Source organism: Manis javanica, chromosome 15 (genome assembly GCF_040802235.1).
Source record: "Manis javanica isolate MJ-LG chromosome 15, MJ_LKY, whole genome shotgun sequence".
Lineage (NCBI taxonomy): Eukaryota > Metazoa > Chordata > Mammalia > Pholidota > Manidae > Manis > Manis javanica.
Window position 1 is genome coordinate 7,990,218 of NC_133170.1, and position 16,422 is coordinate 8,006,639.

The 16,422-nt window shown below is 39.5% G+C and overlaps 1 protein-coding gene across 6 annotated transcripts in view; it reads left to right on the top strand.

Annotated features, from left to right (window-relative positions):
* The window catches only part of TMTC1 (transmembrane O-mannosyltransferase targeting cadherins 1), a 214,995-nt gene extending 198,935 nt beyond the window's left edge, over positions 1-16,060 (top strand). For 3 of the 6 annotated variants that reach the window (XM_073222795.1, XM_073222800.1, XM_073222797.1), the window contains 6 exons: positions 1,039-1,174; positions 1,748-1,892; positions 2,749-2,997; positions 4,313-4,435; positions 6,837-6,914; positions 11,110-16,060. In XM_073222795.1, coding sequence (XP_073078896.1) covers positions 1,039-1,174; positions 1,748-1,892; positions 2,749-2,997; positions 4,313-4,435; positions 6,837-6,914; positions 11,110-11,250 — 872 coding nt within the window. In that variant the 3' untranslated portion in view covers positions 11,251-16,060. Of the gene's footprint in view, positions 1-1,038; positions 1,175-1,747; positions 1,893-2,748; positions 2,998-4,312; positions 4,436-4,567; positions 6,817-6,836; positions 6,915-8,942; positions 9,064-11,109 lie in introns of those variants that run through there. The other 3 variants (XM_073222796.1, XM_073222798.1, XM_073222799.1) reach the window with 3 other exon arrangements.
* The last annotated feature ends 362 nt before the right edge of the window (positions 16,061-16,422 follow it).

Here is a 16,422-nt window from a genome sequence, read left to right on the forward strand (position 1 = left end):
ATCATCAGTAACCTACACATCAGTAACAGACCTGAACATACACGTAGTCTCTTTCGGTGCCTCCTAGTAAAGTTTGCATTCAAAGCACGTACACTGGAGAAGATTTCTGTGTAGGTAGGAAACACTCTAAATAAACTTTCCATTTATAACTTCAGACTGCTCTACATTTCCGTCACTTAGGTATAATTTCACTAGGAGGCCTCTTTGGGGGACCTTATCAAACTAAAGAGACAGGATTCTAGTTCTGGCTTTTACCCACACTTGCCCTGGGATTTCTGTCACGTCTCTTAATGTCTCTGCACGTTAGTGTCTGTAACTCTGAAGTAATAAGTTTGTTTATTTTTAAATGTCTCTTGAATCTCAAGAGGCAGCTAAGCAATATCAAAAAAGCGGCTAAATAATATCCATAACACTTGAAGTCAAATGAGTTCATTTATTTAAAGTGTTTTAAAATGTGTAATTCATCGGACACATGCAAGGTGGTATTACTATATATAAATAAAGAAGTGCCATTTTAAATAAATATCATTTAAACAAAAATGTTTGCTTTAAAGAGATTTTTAGATGTAGCTGGTACATACTTATTTAAAGCAGTGCCTCAGTTATTAAGCTGCAGTATATTGAGACCAACCCTTAGAAATTGCTTCAGGACAACTTTCTAAGATAGCCTAGACTCAATGTCTTATATAAACCACAATCATTTAAGTTAATCTCAAAACATCCTATTGGCTAGGGCAAAGGCCAGAAAACACTTTGACTAACATAATATACATAATAAGAGAAACAGGTTTTAGTTTTTTTTATTGCTATTTTATTATCAATTTCCTTGGAATTGGGAATGAATTATAAAATGGTCCAAAGTTTGGCAGTGACCAGGCAACAAAGCCAAAATGCGAGCTAATTTACAAACTGATTAACTGATGGTGTCACTCAGCAATGCTGAGGAAGAACGAGGCATACATCTGAGGGGAAATTAAAGAGAAAATGTATTTTATAATTAAGGCATGATCTGTTCTTCCCAACCACCACCGGTTACAGGCTCTCCAGAGAAGGCAGTGGCTCATTACCAGCAGGCCATCAAACTTAGTCCAAGTCATCATGTGGCCATGGTGAACCTGGGGAGACTGTACAGGTCTTTGGGAGACAACCGCGTGGCTGAAGAATGGTACAAACGGTATAGTTCCTTTTCTTCACTTTGTAAATTGCCCAAAACTTCAGCAATTGCCCATCAAGTTTTTAGTAATTGAAACAGACATACTCTCAAAATGTTAGCAAATTTTGCCCATCATCACCTCCAAAGAGAACACCACCAAACTATAAATGGTATCCTGATCAGTGGATTTCTTGACTGCTTCTTAGACTGCAGTGCCAAACCAAGGTTGTAATTTAATTCCCTTTATTTAGTCCATTGTTTTCTGAATCTATGGATTGCAACCCAAACCACAAATAGCAATTTCAAAAGTGGACGTAGGTGAAAGACTGTGCATCCATCAGACCAAGTGTATCACCATTAATGGAAAAGGTCCTTGAAGCTCAGTTTCCATACTGATAGTCACTCAGAGACATTCTAATAGTCAGAGGGTGGCATAATGATCTTTTTTCAAACATTCCCTCCTTGATTATAAAAACAAAGATCATGTTGCCGCAGAGTCCTCAAGTCATGGACAGGCACCCCGCATCTAAGTTCTGACCTTTGTAAATGTACATATTACAAGAAAAGTATCCGTTCGTCTTTCTCAAAACTCAGCGCCCTGCAGGTGGCACGCAAAGCTGAGATACTATCCCCTTTGGGAGCATTATATTACAACACTGGCCGGTATGAAGAGGCTTTGCACATTTACCGGGAAGCTGCCGCACTTCAGCCTTCGCAAAGGGAACTCCGCCTGGCGCTGGTGAGTAGACGGACTCAAGAAAACAAAGCGGGGAACATGCACACATCAGGCAGTAGAGGGCGCTGCAGTCAGTGAGCCCCAGAACTGGACCGAGGATGCTACCTGTGATAGATGCGTTTATGAATAGCCATATAACCAATGATAGAGCCATTTGCCACAGACGTGGACACTAAAAATACTTTTAAGTTTCTGTTTTCAAATAATTTCAAACTCACAAAAATTTACAAGAATAGTAAATAACTTCCGTATACCTTTTCACCCAGAACCATGGGTTTTTAACATTTTGATGAATTTATCACGCCCTCATATATATATGTTTGTATGTACATATATGTATATATGTGTATATTTAGGTAGGAAGATATGTGGCAGATACATATTGTTGCTACATACTATTTTTTTCCTGAGCCATGTGAGAGTTACAGGTCTCATATCCTTTATTTATAAAAACTTTCAACATGTAGTCCCTATGAACAAGGACGTTCTCTAACATAACCACAGTATGGTCATCAAATCCAGGAAAATTAATGTCAACCACATTTTTTATTTCAATTTTTGGATCATTACTCTTTTCCTTAGATTTGCAATAAATAAAATTTGTTATAGATGGTTATAACAAATTGTTATCTTGTTATAAACATGCGTCCTGTTGAAATCACAAGAAATAATTTCTCTTTTGGTATATTTAGTCAACGTTTTAAAAATCCACTAGTCATTTCATTGGGTATCTTTGGTGTTCCCACCATTCACACACAAATGCGGGCACATACCTAAATAAATAAACAGAGAAACAAACAAGAAAAAATTAAAACCTGTAAGCTGTGGTAACTCCTCCCTGTCTGGGAGTCCCAAATAGAATCTGAGTGCTTGTGTCAAGAGTGTTCCAGAAGGCCTCGACTCAGGGGCGCTTTATTTGACGAGGCAAGAGCAGAGTGTCCCCGAAGCCAAGGCCAGTGTGGTTTTGCAGGCCCAGGTTTTGGCCGTGATGGGTCAGACGAAAGAAGCTGAAAAGATGACCCATCACATTGTGTCCGACGAGACTGGGTGCCTGGAGTGCTACCGCCTGCTGTCAGCGATCTACAGCAAGCAGGAGCGGCATGACAAGGTAGAGAGGACACTGTTGGGGTTGTTTGGGTTCACGGGGAGCAGACGGGGTGCCCCTCAGTGATTCTGCTGTCTGCACATTTACAGGGCTGAGCAGTCCTGACTGCCGTCGTTGCCATCAGTTACCGTCTACGGACGCTTTTTGCAGATAACACTTAACTCCTAAGATATTCCCTTGAAGTAGTATTTTCTTGAGCTAAAGATTTTATGTGATACTATCTTAGTATTCAGCTAACTCTATAAAGGCTAGCATTTGAATGCTTTATCATTTCCATGTCCCTTCAAATATATTTTTTATAGAATCCACATAGCAACACTTGTGGCAGGTCAGTGACTGTGTGTTGCAACTATTACTGTTTATTTCCATTTTAAAAGTCAAATAACCAGGAAATCTATGAACTGACTCAACAAAATATTTATTAAATGCCTGCCATATGCCAGACACTGCGCTCAGCCCCAGGAATAACATGATATACAAACAAAAAATCACTGCCTTTGTCATGGAGTTTACAGCAGAAGGAGAGGCAAGACGAAACGAGATGATGATCAAATGTACAGTTATAGCTGTGCCCAGTAATGTTATGAAGAGTGACATGGTTCCCAACAAGCGAGGGCACTTGAGTGGCATAGAAGTTAGGTTCCTTGCAGTGTGATGTGAAGGTGAGGGCTGAGTGATCAACAGGAGTTTCTAGGGGGCAGTGAAAAGTATTCCAGGTAGGATAAAGCACACACAAAGGCACTGTGGCAGCCGTGAGTGGTCTGAGGGATGGCCATGGAGGGAGCAAGGAGTGATGTGAAATGTGGCCACAGAGGTTGCTGGGGCTAAGACCCACCAGGCTTGGGACCACTGGGACCAGGGAAAGGGTTTCACTCCTTACTGTGGGGGAAGCTGTAGGGTTTAAGGAGAAAAGCAATAAGAAATGTGTACTTTGAAGAGCTCTCTGGCTGCAGGGGGTGGGGCATTGGGCGCTGGATTAGAGTGGGCACCAGGGACCTAAAGTCCAGATGGACACATGGTCAGGGCAAAACAACCGACCCCAGATCTTGTTTCCTTTCAACTTTATCACACAACCTCCCTATAAAGTGATTCCAGGACATGTCAGTGTCACTAATGTAAATGGGAAACCCGGAGTATAGGGATATTATTTTTTTAGGGCCACATTATTTTTCAATGAACATCAGAGAGAAGGATGTGTTCTGACTGTACTCACGACACCAGCTAATACATAAGGAAAAAAAGTATACATTTTATTATTTAAGTTAGTTTTTCTTTATCAAATCTACATTTATTCTATCTTAATTTCAAACCTGTGCAGGCACTTGATGCTATAGACAAGGCCCTCCAGCTGAAACCAAAGGACCCGAAAGTCATCTCTGAACTTTTTTTCACAAAAGGAAACCAACTAAGAGAACAGAATCTTCTGGATAAAGCTTTTGAGGTATAAACACTTACTAAAATTATGTTATTAAATGCGTGGATTAAATTAATTATTAAACTTATTTATTAATGATTAGCTGTTTAAATAAATTATCAAATTATTAAATTAAAATTATTAAAATTAATCCCTCAGTTTTTCATGAAGCATATCCAGTACAATTTAAGACCATTGGCATGTTTGTGGAGTGAATTTTCTGATTGATTAGCATGATGTTATACTTTCCACAACTGGACCTCTGGCTTCTGACTGTTCAGAGTTCCACGATGCCCGGGCACTGTTTTCTGGATGATCAGCTTCTGTCTGAAGCAGCCCCACATTTCCCCCTCATACCAGCTTCTCTCCGTGCCAGCCTGCAGTGACCCTCTGTCCCAGCGGGACCCATACCTGAAGAGCTTCGGGCACCGCCACGTGTCCCTGTAACGCCCTCGTGCTCTGCACCCCTCGCGGATTCCCTCTCATCTGCCAGTACCCAGCCTGTGTCCTCCCGGGAGCCCATCGGGACCTCCCTTCCCCTCCATGACCTTGTTCCCTCCCAACTCTTACAACACTTAACTGTCTGCACCAGTCGTCTGCAAGTGTCATATACTAATTGCGTTGCTAGGTGTCTTTCTCTCTCCTCTCCTTTTTCCCTGACACACTGCCTCTGTGCACAAGCATGTGTGTGGTGTAGCTCCCAGTTAGATGGCACTTTTCTCTGTGGAAAGACACTGCTTCCTTCTGTGCTCAGAAACATGGTATCTTGCATGTGAGGTGTTCAATATCCACAGCTTTCAAATAAAGTCTATATATAGTTGGAAATAATAAAGATACTACAAATTGAAATATCAGACTTTTTCCTTGTACCTGATAAAGCCACAACTTGGAAGTAGTGAAGTTGTAAAATTATGCTAACTATATTATGGCAAGAGTAAAATTCCAAATAATATAACTGTTCTTGAAAATAAATAGTGAGTGGCTTTTAAAACACATGTAAAGACATTTGGAAAAAAACACCTTGAATGTGAACCCTTAAAACAGAAGTGGTGTAATAACTAACATGGCAATTTAATGATTAATGATAACTTGATTATGAGTATTTAATTTATAGATAGATTTGCCTATACACTGTAATGGAAACAAAATATTTTCTAGTTGCTTGGCCAGTGGATCAGATAATCAGAAAGTGACTAGATTTATGAAGAGTAGGGCCATTGGCTTATAATAGTAGCTAAAATGTATTAGCATTTTTATGTATGATTCACATGTATTAAGTAATTTAATCTTCACAACAATATGTAAGAAAGGCATGGTTACTGTCTCCATTTTACAGTTGAATAAACTGAGACTCAGAGGTTATGTAACTTGTTCAAAGTCACACAGAGGGTAAGTGATGGAGGTAGGATTTGAATCCAGGTTCTTAATTTCTACCCTAAACTCCCATCTCTGTTGATTTAAATTAACCCGAGAGACACATCCTTCAAGTTTATTTAGCAGCTTTTTAAGGGAATACTTTCTTATTGTTTGCTTGTTTCTCCTAAAACTGAAGTAGAGGAGAGATGGACCAGATTCTGTTTACTTTATGGAGCTTTTCAGGGGATTCTTGCTAAGGAAAATAGCACAGAGCATTGAAATATACACATGGATACTTAGCTTTGTAATTGAAGGTAGCACTCTAAGCTGTTAGCTTCGTTTAAGGTGATTGCCCTTAAAATCAAGACGCAGTGGTGAGCATGCCTCTGATGCTGCGTGCAAAATATTAAAAGAGGTTCTCACATTTATTACATTTAATGGGATTCATGTTTTCAGACTTGAGGGACAGGTAACTCTTTAAACATCTGAAGACCTTTCATATGACAGAAGAAAAAGAAAGGCTTTCTAATGATTAAAATGATCCCCTAGGAAAATAGATGTCCTAAAAAAGTAATGGCCATCGTGTCACTGCAAGAATTAGAGCATGGGATGTGTACCCAGATCAGTGATACTGCAGAAGGGGGTTCTCCACTAGGGCTGAGCTGTTTGGGAAACTGTTTGAAGATTCTGTGACTATATAAAGAAAAGTTTTCTTTAAAACTCCATTTATAGTGGAAAAAGCCAAAAAAGCCCAGTTCTCTTGCAGGTCAAGGCCAGCAGGAAATGATGCAAATAATAGAAATCACCCATGTTCCCCGCAGGCGTCTTCACTGTCTTCAAGTCCAAAGGTTAGCTCTGCAAGCAAATTACACAGTTCCATTTCCTCTACTTTAGAACCATCACCTTTGAAAAATAATAGAAATAAACGGGAACACCTGTGAACTAGTAGTGGCTGGTTCCATTGTATTAAACCATTTAGATTTTCACATATGAAGAAAGTGGTTTCTGCAGTCCTGTTGCGTTAAAGATGGGTTATCATTTCTCAGCCTGAAGATATTGCTTATATATTTAGAGCTACAAAGCAGCCGTGGAACTGAATCCAGATCAAGCACAGGCCTGGATGAACATGGGTGGGATCCAGCACATCAAGGTAGGAGGATAATAATGCATTTCCATGTAAACTGGGTTTTCCTTTGGGTTTTGTCTGTCTTCTGCCTTAAAAGCTTGAGAAACTGTTGTTAGTTTCTTCTTTTGAGTTATTTGAATACCAAAAATACAGGTGTTTTAAAGAGAAATTAGCACAGTTTATGTTCACTTTGTATTATCAAGATATTAAATATAAAGCCATTTTAAAAATGAATTTATAAATTACATGATTTTACTTAACACAGAGAATATATGTACCTAAAGAGAAGTATCTGCATACAACAAATGTAATTAGCGTATGTGAACTAAATCTTGTTGGAGCTTAGTGTAGCTTACTTTCCTGCAATTTAACCTACGTCAAGATTAATGTGTTACTTTAAATATTACTTCACTGTTTCTTGTATTAATGTATCTTTTACTCCCTGACATTTTACTGAAAAACAAGGTTGTTTGTTTGAAAAAAGATAAGTGAATCATTGAAAATGATCTTTGGGGGCCATCTCATCTATAACTAATGAAATCAAAGATTGACCATCATTCATTCACACATTGACTTGACAAGCATTTATAGGGAAGCTTCTGTGTGCCAGGTACTCTTTTAGGCACTGGGAATATAGCAATGAACAAATAAGACAAAAATTCCTGTCCTCTTGGAGCTAGAATCCTAGTAGGGGGGAGACAGGCAATAAATAAACACATACATGCATACCTACATACATAAAATATATCAGATGATGATAAGTGCTATGGAGAAAAAAAGACGATAGGGTGTACCAGGGGTAAGGGCTGAAATTTTAAAGTAATGTAGTTAGGGAAGGCCTCAGTTAAAAAGTGACATTTGAGCAGAAAGCTGAAGGAAGCAAGCCACCTGGCAAAATACAGAAAGAGCATGTGCAAAGGTCCTGAGGTGCAAGAGTACTGGCTGTGTTTGGAGAACAGGGAAGAGACAAGTGGGATGAAATAGGAGAAGCTGGATCAGAGAGGTCACAGGAAAGATCATGAAGGGACTTGAGGGGACTGTAGGGTCTTTGGCTTTTATGCCATGCCAAATGAGTTGGGGTCCATGGAGGACTTTGGGCAGAGAAATGCCATGGTCTGACCTATTCTGACGTGTTTTTAAAGGATCACGCTTGTTTAGCTAATTACTTTCAGGCTTCTATCAATATGCTGATAACATAGCAATTTAGTGATTAGAATTTAAAACAAGGTCTAATAGGGTTTACTATTGAGTGGAAACTGGTCACACTCAGAAATACAACAAAACAAACAGGTAACCCATGACTACATAGCTGGGAGGGGATAAGGTGATAGTTACTGGCAGCATTGACCTCACAGAGGAACATAAACGGTGAATACAAGCATGACATTTATCAGAGCAGAATGTCCTGAGCTCTGATCTTAATGGTCATCTAGGGTGGCCAGCAACATCTAGTTGGGAAAACATAGAATGAACTTCCTTTTAAAATAGTAAAATCATTTAAAAAATTTAAAAATTATGCTAAATAGTTATATTTTAAAATAATATGCTCAGTATTTTTTAGATGGAATGCACTTGCATTTAAAGCAATGGATTCTATTGTTAATTAGAAAAAGTACAATAAGTCCACTGAAGACTTTTCCAAAAAGTCTGGAAATAACAGAGAAAATAGTATATTTACTGAACTCTTTCATATTAACAAGTGAACCTATTGCTTTAAATCTGGAGGTACTTCCCCTGAGAAGGTGTCTGGAGATTGAAGAAGGATCTATTGAGTGTATTATTTTAAAATGTAGTGAACTCACTGGCTAAAAATTGGTTTACCCTATTTTTCATCTTTGTGGGCATCATGGATTAGGTTGAACAGTATAAAATTGCCATGTTTACAGTTTAAAACTGGTGTAATATCAGTGAATTCATGTGGTGCAATCCAATATAAATATAGTCTGGGCATAGGCTTGGATGTGGTCATTGTGACGCAACAATTAGGATGCAGGATTATCACCTGTATCAGCCTGAAAGAACAACCTTGACCTTCTGTCTTTCCAATGCCAGGTGGTGTGTGCATCAGGCCATGTTATCCCGTTCCTGGCTTCACTCGTTCCCCACGCCTGGGTGCAGCTTAAGCACTGAGGGCCAGGAGAGGTTGCGAGCTGGAATAAGGCTCTGCAAGGAGGTGACTTGAAGAGATGAGGAGAAGGGAGTTGTCTCTTGCTCACACTATTTTGATATAAAAGATGACCATTTTTATGAAGTTTTATAAAGGAGAAGTGATGGGTCAAAAAAGCTAAATTACATTGTTCAGAATCAAAGAGTTGCATCAGTGGGGCCATAACACGACGCACTATGTTCTGTACTGCTTTGTGACATCAGTATACATTTTCTAGAATGGTGCTGTCCAATAGAACTTTCCGCAATGAGGGAAATATTTTGTATCTGTGGCGCTCAAGTCAAGTGGCCTGTAGCCCCACGGAGCTATTGGGTACTTGAAATGTGGTTGGTACAACAAAGCAGCTGAATTCTTAATCATAATTTAAATTTAAGTAGACAGGTGATGGGTGGCTATCATAGTAGGTAGCACATTCAGAAATAAGATAATTCAATAAGTTCAGATTGCCTACATAGCATCTCAGAATTAAGGACCTCGAACTAAGGGATATAACTTTTTTCTTAATAAGTCTTCCAATCTAGTCAAGAAAATAGTAATTTGAGGGAGAGAAAATAACTCTGATTAGATTTTGTATGAAAGGACAGAGAAAGCTGGTGATCAGATAATGAGATATCAAGGCACTGGGCTGAGGCTTAAATTTAGAGAAAACTCTTAGTTTGACAATTTCAAGATCAGCTGCCGTGGAAATATATTTGGAGAGTGCCGAGAGCTACAGACATCTGGTTGTCTGCATAAATGTGCTTAAGCTTCATGAGCTTCCAAAGACACTTGGAAGATACATACTTATGTTGAAAATACAGTCATTTAATATGGCAAACCCAGGTCCTCACTTTTTCAGAATTCTCTTTAGTCTCTTATCAGAATCAGTGTTAATAATTGGAAATGTTTTCATTTGTTCACACACCAGAGCCTGGTTTCCCACATGTACAAGCTCCTGTTCTGTCATTTCCATTGTTCTGTCGACAATATGACAGCTGAATGCTATAAGAAATGGACAGCGTTTACAGAGCCTGGATGGTCATTTAATAGTAGCAATGACGATAATAGCGACAGTATCAGATTAAGTGCTCAGTGCGTGTCAGACGGTGTCTCAGATAATTCGGCATCAGTAAATAGTAGTTGCCATTTTCTGCACTGTACTGTCACGGTGAGAGATACCATTTGATGGAAATTTAGAGAGTAACAAGTTTTCATCCACATGGGGCTGTAACTTACAATAAAGTAGAGCAAATTCTTTGTTTTTTGGAATAAAGAGAACTCAGTCATACTTCTGAGACTTGGTAGGACATAGATCTGAAAGATGGTGGAGCAAATAAGGAAGGTGATACATTTAATGGCAGAAAAGGGCATGGAAAAATGTTAATAATTGAAACTTACTCACCAAGGACCATCTGGGACATGTGGTTTACCAGTTGGGGAGTCACTGAAATAAAGCACATCAGGGCCAGCAGAAGGCAGAGGCCTTTATCAGGTCAGGAGTGGCCTGCCCCCCCTCCTGCTTTAGAGTATCCAGCAGGTACATATTGTCACACACCTTGAGTATTGGGTACATTTGACTCCATATTCTTATCAGTTTCCATTTTATAAAAACTTACATTTACATTAAAGCCTTATTAGGCAAAAGTCACTTTTATGTTTTAAGTTGAAGATTAGAATTAAAACTCCTGCTAGTGAGGAGGCTTAGTGGATTCTTAAACTATGGCATCATTGTTACTCTTGCCAGGGTTCCTGGTAAACTGGGCCAAGTCTGTTTCTTAGCGTCGGAGAACGTGTTCTGATAGATCAGAATATAGTTGTCCCCCTATTATGCTTAGTACACATGGTGTGGGGGATCACAGGGAGAAGAGTGTAGCACAGAGAAGGGACATAGTGGATCTGTGGCATCTTGCTGCACTGATGGACAGTGACTGCATTGGGGTATGGCAGGGACTTGATAATATGGGTAACTGTAGTAACCACATTATTTTTTCATGTGAAACCTTCATAAGAGTGTATATCAATAATACCTTAATAAAATAAGAATATAGTTGTCGCCTTTCTTTTCTCCCACAGGGAAACTATGTGTCTGCACGAGCTTATTATGAGAGAGCCTTACAGCTGGTTCCAGACAGCAAACTGCTACAGGAAAACCTCGCCAAATTGGACCGCCTGGAAAAACGATTACAAGAAATTCGAGAAAAGGATCAACCGTAGCAGCATTTGACCCAGTCTCAAGGGACAGCGCCAGTGTCTCTGGCTAAGGAGGAAGTGGCGGAAGCCTTGCTCACCTATCATCAGAAACTCAACCAGTGAAGCTTTCCCCTCATGCGAGCTCCGAGGGTGCGACTGGGAAAGCTGGTAACCCTGTGCTGAGGGACTTGTATTTTCCACAGGAGACAAGAAGACCAAGCGCGCTGGAGGTGTGAGGGGGAAAGAGAACAAGTCCTACACCTTTGACAGGTGGTTGTTGGCTTTCATTCCAGATTTCCCTTCATATATTTCCCTGCTTTTCCAAGCTGGAAATCTGATTCCATCTCTTCGTGTGGGCTTTGGTGTCCCAGAAATACAGATGCTTGAAATTCTATAGTGCAAAGCATCTCTTCTTGATGAGATGAGATACTTCAAAGAGGAGAAATCTGGGATAAGCCCCTGGGGAATTCTAAAAAGAGGTGGCTCGTTTAGTTCTCCAGAACCAGAAATGAGTATCTAAAGTTTTTGTAGAACCTTCTAGAACATGTGGGGAAAGGGCTCTTGTTAAGTGAGTTTTATCTAATGGCCCCCTAAAGGTATTGCTAGAACCCTGTTGAAGAGTAAATTAAATTCCACTCTGGTGCAAGCTTTCCCCTTTGCCTCATGTATCACAGAGTAAGCTTCTAGAATTGTGTGGATATTCTTATCCGTAGGGGAAAATCGAGGATCTTGGTACCCCTAATTCTTCATGAAAATGTTTAAGACTATTTTAATTTTATTACAAGTATTACTAGAGTAGCTGTTCCACTCTACAATTTCAAAAGTGCTTTTAAAATCATAAACATTTCTGCCTCCAAATATATTGTTATTTTGGTGGAGAAAAAAATAGTATATTCTACATGAGAAATATTAAAGCTATTAACAGAGAAATGTTCTACTTTATTATCTTAACATTCAGACATCCTGAGGTTTATTATTTTTTTGAAAAAGATATTTATCTGTTGAGGAATCTTTACAATATATCACAAAGATCTCATAGAGTCTAAATAGATAAAGGGAGCGCTATTAGTTTGTCTTCCTAGGCTTAGTGAGAATTCTGTGCATAGAACCCTAGTTATAGAAACTCAGAATTCTTAGTTCTGGGTCTGTAATTTTTGGAGCTTTTATGGAAAACACTCAAAAAATCTAGGAAAAAAGTTTAAATTCATAATTTTAAATATATATATTTATATTTAAAAGATAGGGATGGCAAAGGTGAACTTAAAATTTGACATTTGTTTCTTAGCATTATTTATTCATAACTTATAAACTATTTAATATATGTATGCACACACATTTTCCTCTCTGTACCTAGTGGTTTTAATAGCAGCTTTCAAAACTGATCATACAAAAATTATAAATGTAAGTTACAAAGTAGTTGAGTCTTAGCCCCTTAAAAAATGTGTATTGATTATTCACTTGCTAAAGATAAAGAAATTAGGAATCAGCCCTAATTTCAAATCGGAACAAATCGGAACACCTGAGTCTACGGTGGCCATTGTCATAAACTTTTTTTTTTTAAACCTGCTCTGGGCAATACTGTTCATGGTGCTGAGCCGGGCGTCATATAGATGTGTCAGTCTGGAGGCACGGAATCGCACAGGCCCAGGCGGGGGCAGGGTAAAAAGCCTTGTCTTCTCAACTCAGTGTCAGGAAGCGCTGCCCCTCTCTTGTGTCTTTGTCAAGGTAAGTGTAGGTGAAATGAAGGGAAACCTCCTTGGAAAGGGATGATGGGAGGGCTATTTTAAATGCAAACAATTATGGAATTTGAATTAGCGTACTTGTGTTCATGTGCATCAATGATGTTTATATGTTACCATTATAATCGTCTGCTAATGCCTTTTAATGCTATACATCATAAATTTATCCAAAATGGTATTAAAATAGTTTTCTTCCTTCCAAAATTATACTTCTATAGTCCTAAGGCCCAGACTTGTACTACAGTGCTTACGATAAAGTAACCAGCCCACCCCCAAATGGAAACACATGTAGCCTAGCTAAAAACAGTATCTAGAACTTTAATCCCAATTTTTAAGAATGATCTGTAACCAGAACTCAAGCTTAGAAAGTGAATGGAAAAAAAACTGAGCCCCAAATTTTGGAAAACAATTATGCCTTAATTGAAGTGCTGCTAAAGGTAGGAGAGGACATTCGGTAGGATAATACAGATTTATGGCCTAAAAGTTCCCGAAAGAAAAGGGTCACGTGGCCTTCAGGAGACTTTATGCCTTCTGGGTGCTTTTCTCTTCCTCTGTCTCTGTCTGTCCCTTTCTCTACTTCTCTTCCTCCTTATCTCTTTTTTGTCACTCTGTCTCCTGTCTGCTCACATCTCTTTGAACGTAACAGTAACACTGTTGGTTGGATCGGGTATTTCTGTCTTGTGTTCATACCTTCACTGAGATGTGGCCAGTGGAATAGCTTTCATAGTTGAATTGTGCCTACAAGAAAATACACCACATGTTATTTTTCAAAGACATTAGGTATATTTTATAACTTCTTATTTGTTCTTGTAACATGAAATAATATGGGTAATTTGTCCATACCAAATTAAAAAAGGAGTGCCCTGGCTAGTCGTGGGGATGGACCCTGGTCGCCCTTGATGAAAGCATGTTGGCGCGTGGGCTGGTAGCCCCTTCCGAGCTGGAACTGCACAGCCAGCTTCGGGGATGTGCACCCCTCGGGGCTTTGCCCTCAGAAGCCCCTCGTGCTTGGTTGAATGCTCTGCCTCAAGTTCGTAAGGTATTATTTTTGAACAAGGGGGTCCCACAATTCCGCTTTGCACTGGGTCCTTAACTAGGCCCTGAGGACAAGACAGGAGTCGCTTTAGTGTGTCTGAACACTTGATCCAGTGATCAGAGTTTCATGGGAGTGTGTCTCTGAGCAGCACGTGCTGTTTTTATCTCCGCTGCACATTGAGTTCCTTGCGTACATATATCCCCATCTTGCCAATCTTTCTAACCTGTTCTTCCGTCCTACCTAGAGCCAATTCTCCTTGCCTTCAAAGTCCCCGATAATGGCAGTCCTTTAACATGTCCTTTGACATAGGGGCCATAAGAATGGCTTTGCAAATGTATTTCAACCTTTAGAATTATTCAGGATTTTTAAAATGATTCATGTTTTCAATCTGTTGATGGTATTTGTAAAACATGGTTCGATGATGTAACATAAGTGAACTAGACCAAAGATACCTTAGAGGGAAAGGCAGTTTCATGAATCCTGAGATAGATTCTTTGGGGCTTGTTTACTTTGAAGTCTATCACAAAACAAAGAGGATCACCAGCAGTTCAATTCCAGCTCCCACTCGTACTTCGCAGCCCTGCACCAGCTCCTGGCGCTCCTAACAGGTAGCAACCGTTTGATGCAGGGTTTTGCAGTGGTTGTACAAATGCTCCTATGCAACTGCTTTTCAACAAGACTCATTGAGAAAATCCAAGGCTTTCTAAACCCACCTACAAATACTTTAAGTTGATGGGGAATAAAAATAAATGTGTGGTTTCTTATTGTCCCTAGTAAACATTGCAGGCCCCTCAGATAGAAAAGCTGCATTCAGCTAATAGTTGAGATCTATTCCCTCACACAATGGGGCTCTCAACCCTGGCTGGACTTTAGGATTTTTATGATTATTCTTGAAATTTTGATATAAAAGCAAAATATGTTGGACCGTTCTAAAAATAGCACTTCCCTCGTTGGTTTTGTTTGTAGTAGCCCTATAACTTAAGGAGAATAAATAAAGAGCAACCAAAGGAATGTTTTAATATCAGTAAAATAAAATGGCACAACAGAATTGATGCCATTCATATCTGCCCATTGGCTCATATAAAAATGTTCCGTTTAATCACCAAAGATCTTTTAATAGAAACCTTTAGGGTATGTAGCCCCATAAAATCTATACCCTTCATGATATGTGGTTTTTACCAGTTTCTTAGTTTAGACTACCATTCACTCCCCAAACTGGAAAGATGTGTCTGTGTGCAGAAATCCAGGAATTCCTTCTCATTCTCAGTCAATGTATTTGTATCACGTTTGGAAGATTCCAGTGTGCATTAGTCCTTTTGAGGCAGTCTGGGTGGTCCACAGGAGGGGTGACCCAGTCCAAGGAGCAGGAGATCAGGTTCTAGTCCTGCTTTGCTGCAAGGAGCTGCCTTACCCTGGGCAGGTGACTGAGTATCTCAGTCTGTTTGTCACCTGGTCAAGGACTGGTTAGTTCTGTGGAACTGTCAAGCCCTAGGAGTCCCCTAAAACTAGCCTGAGAGCCCTCTACATCTAAAGAGATACCTGATAAATGTTGCCCTTTGTTCTAGAAATTCTTAAGATAATCACCACACCAAAACACATTAAAAGTAAATGCACTGCCCAGGTGCTTTAACTTGGCAGGGGAAACTACTCTGAATTTTGCACTCTTGCGCACATAAAAATTAGTGGTTTTGTTGTGATTACTGAGGGGAAAAGAAAACATTTTTAAAAATTTCCTCCTAAGGCACTAGAATATCTGTAGAAGCCACGGCTTGCTTTTATAATGTGGAGATCATTTAACTTGCTGTGACTCACCCTAATCCCTCCTTTTGTCAGGGAGAAATGATTTTTACATTGTGTTCTTTGTTCATAATTCTTTTATTTTGTACTTTGATCAGTTGTATGTAACTGTACATTTCTGTTAACTTTTGCTGTGCCAGTTAGAAATATATCTCCCATAAAGTATTTCGTCCATTTAAGTCAGTTTATGTATACCATGCCTAGGTCCTTCCAAATAAAGTTTATGTAAATGTCTATTTTATATAAAATATAATGAAAATAATCATGTCGTTTCAGTCTCTCAAGTGCTCCGTGGTTAATACCCTTTGAAATCCATGTCTCCAGTAGGTGTGGCCCTTAAAAATAAGAAAGACCAGCCTCCTGCCCTTATTCATCCATTTATTGCATCTTCCTGTGTGTTTTGTGGTAGCTCTTTCCCATACCCCACAATCCCGCTTCAGTCCTTGCCTGCTACAGATCTCCCCTCATCTCGCTGAGTAGATGCCTTCACCTCCTTCTTCAGAGTAAATAAAAGGTAGAAAACAAATGTCCCCTCAATGTCCTGCACCCATCTACACACTTACCTGCTAGAGAAGAGGGTCTGAGGCTCTGGGTTTTGCCTCATATGGTATCTTCATTCCATCC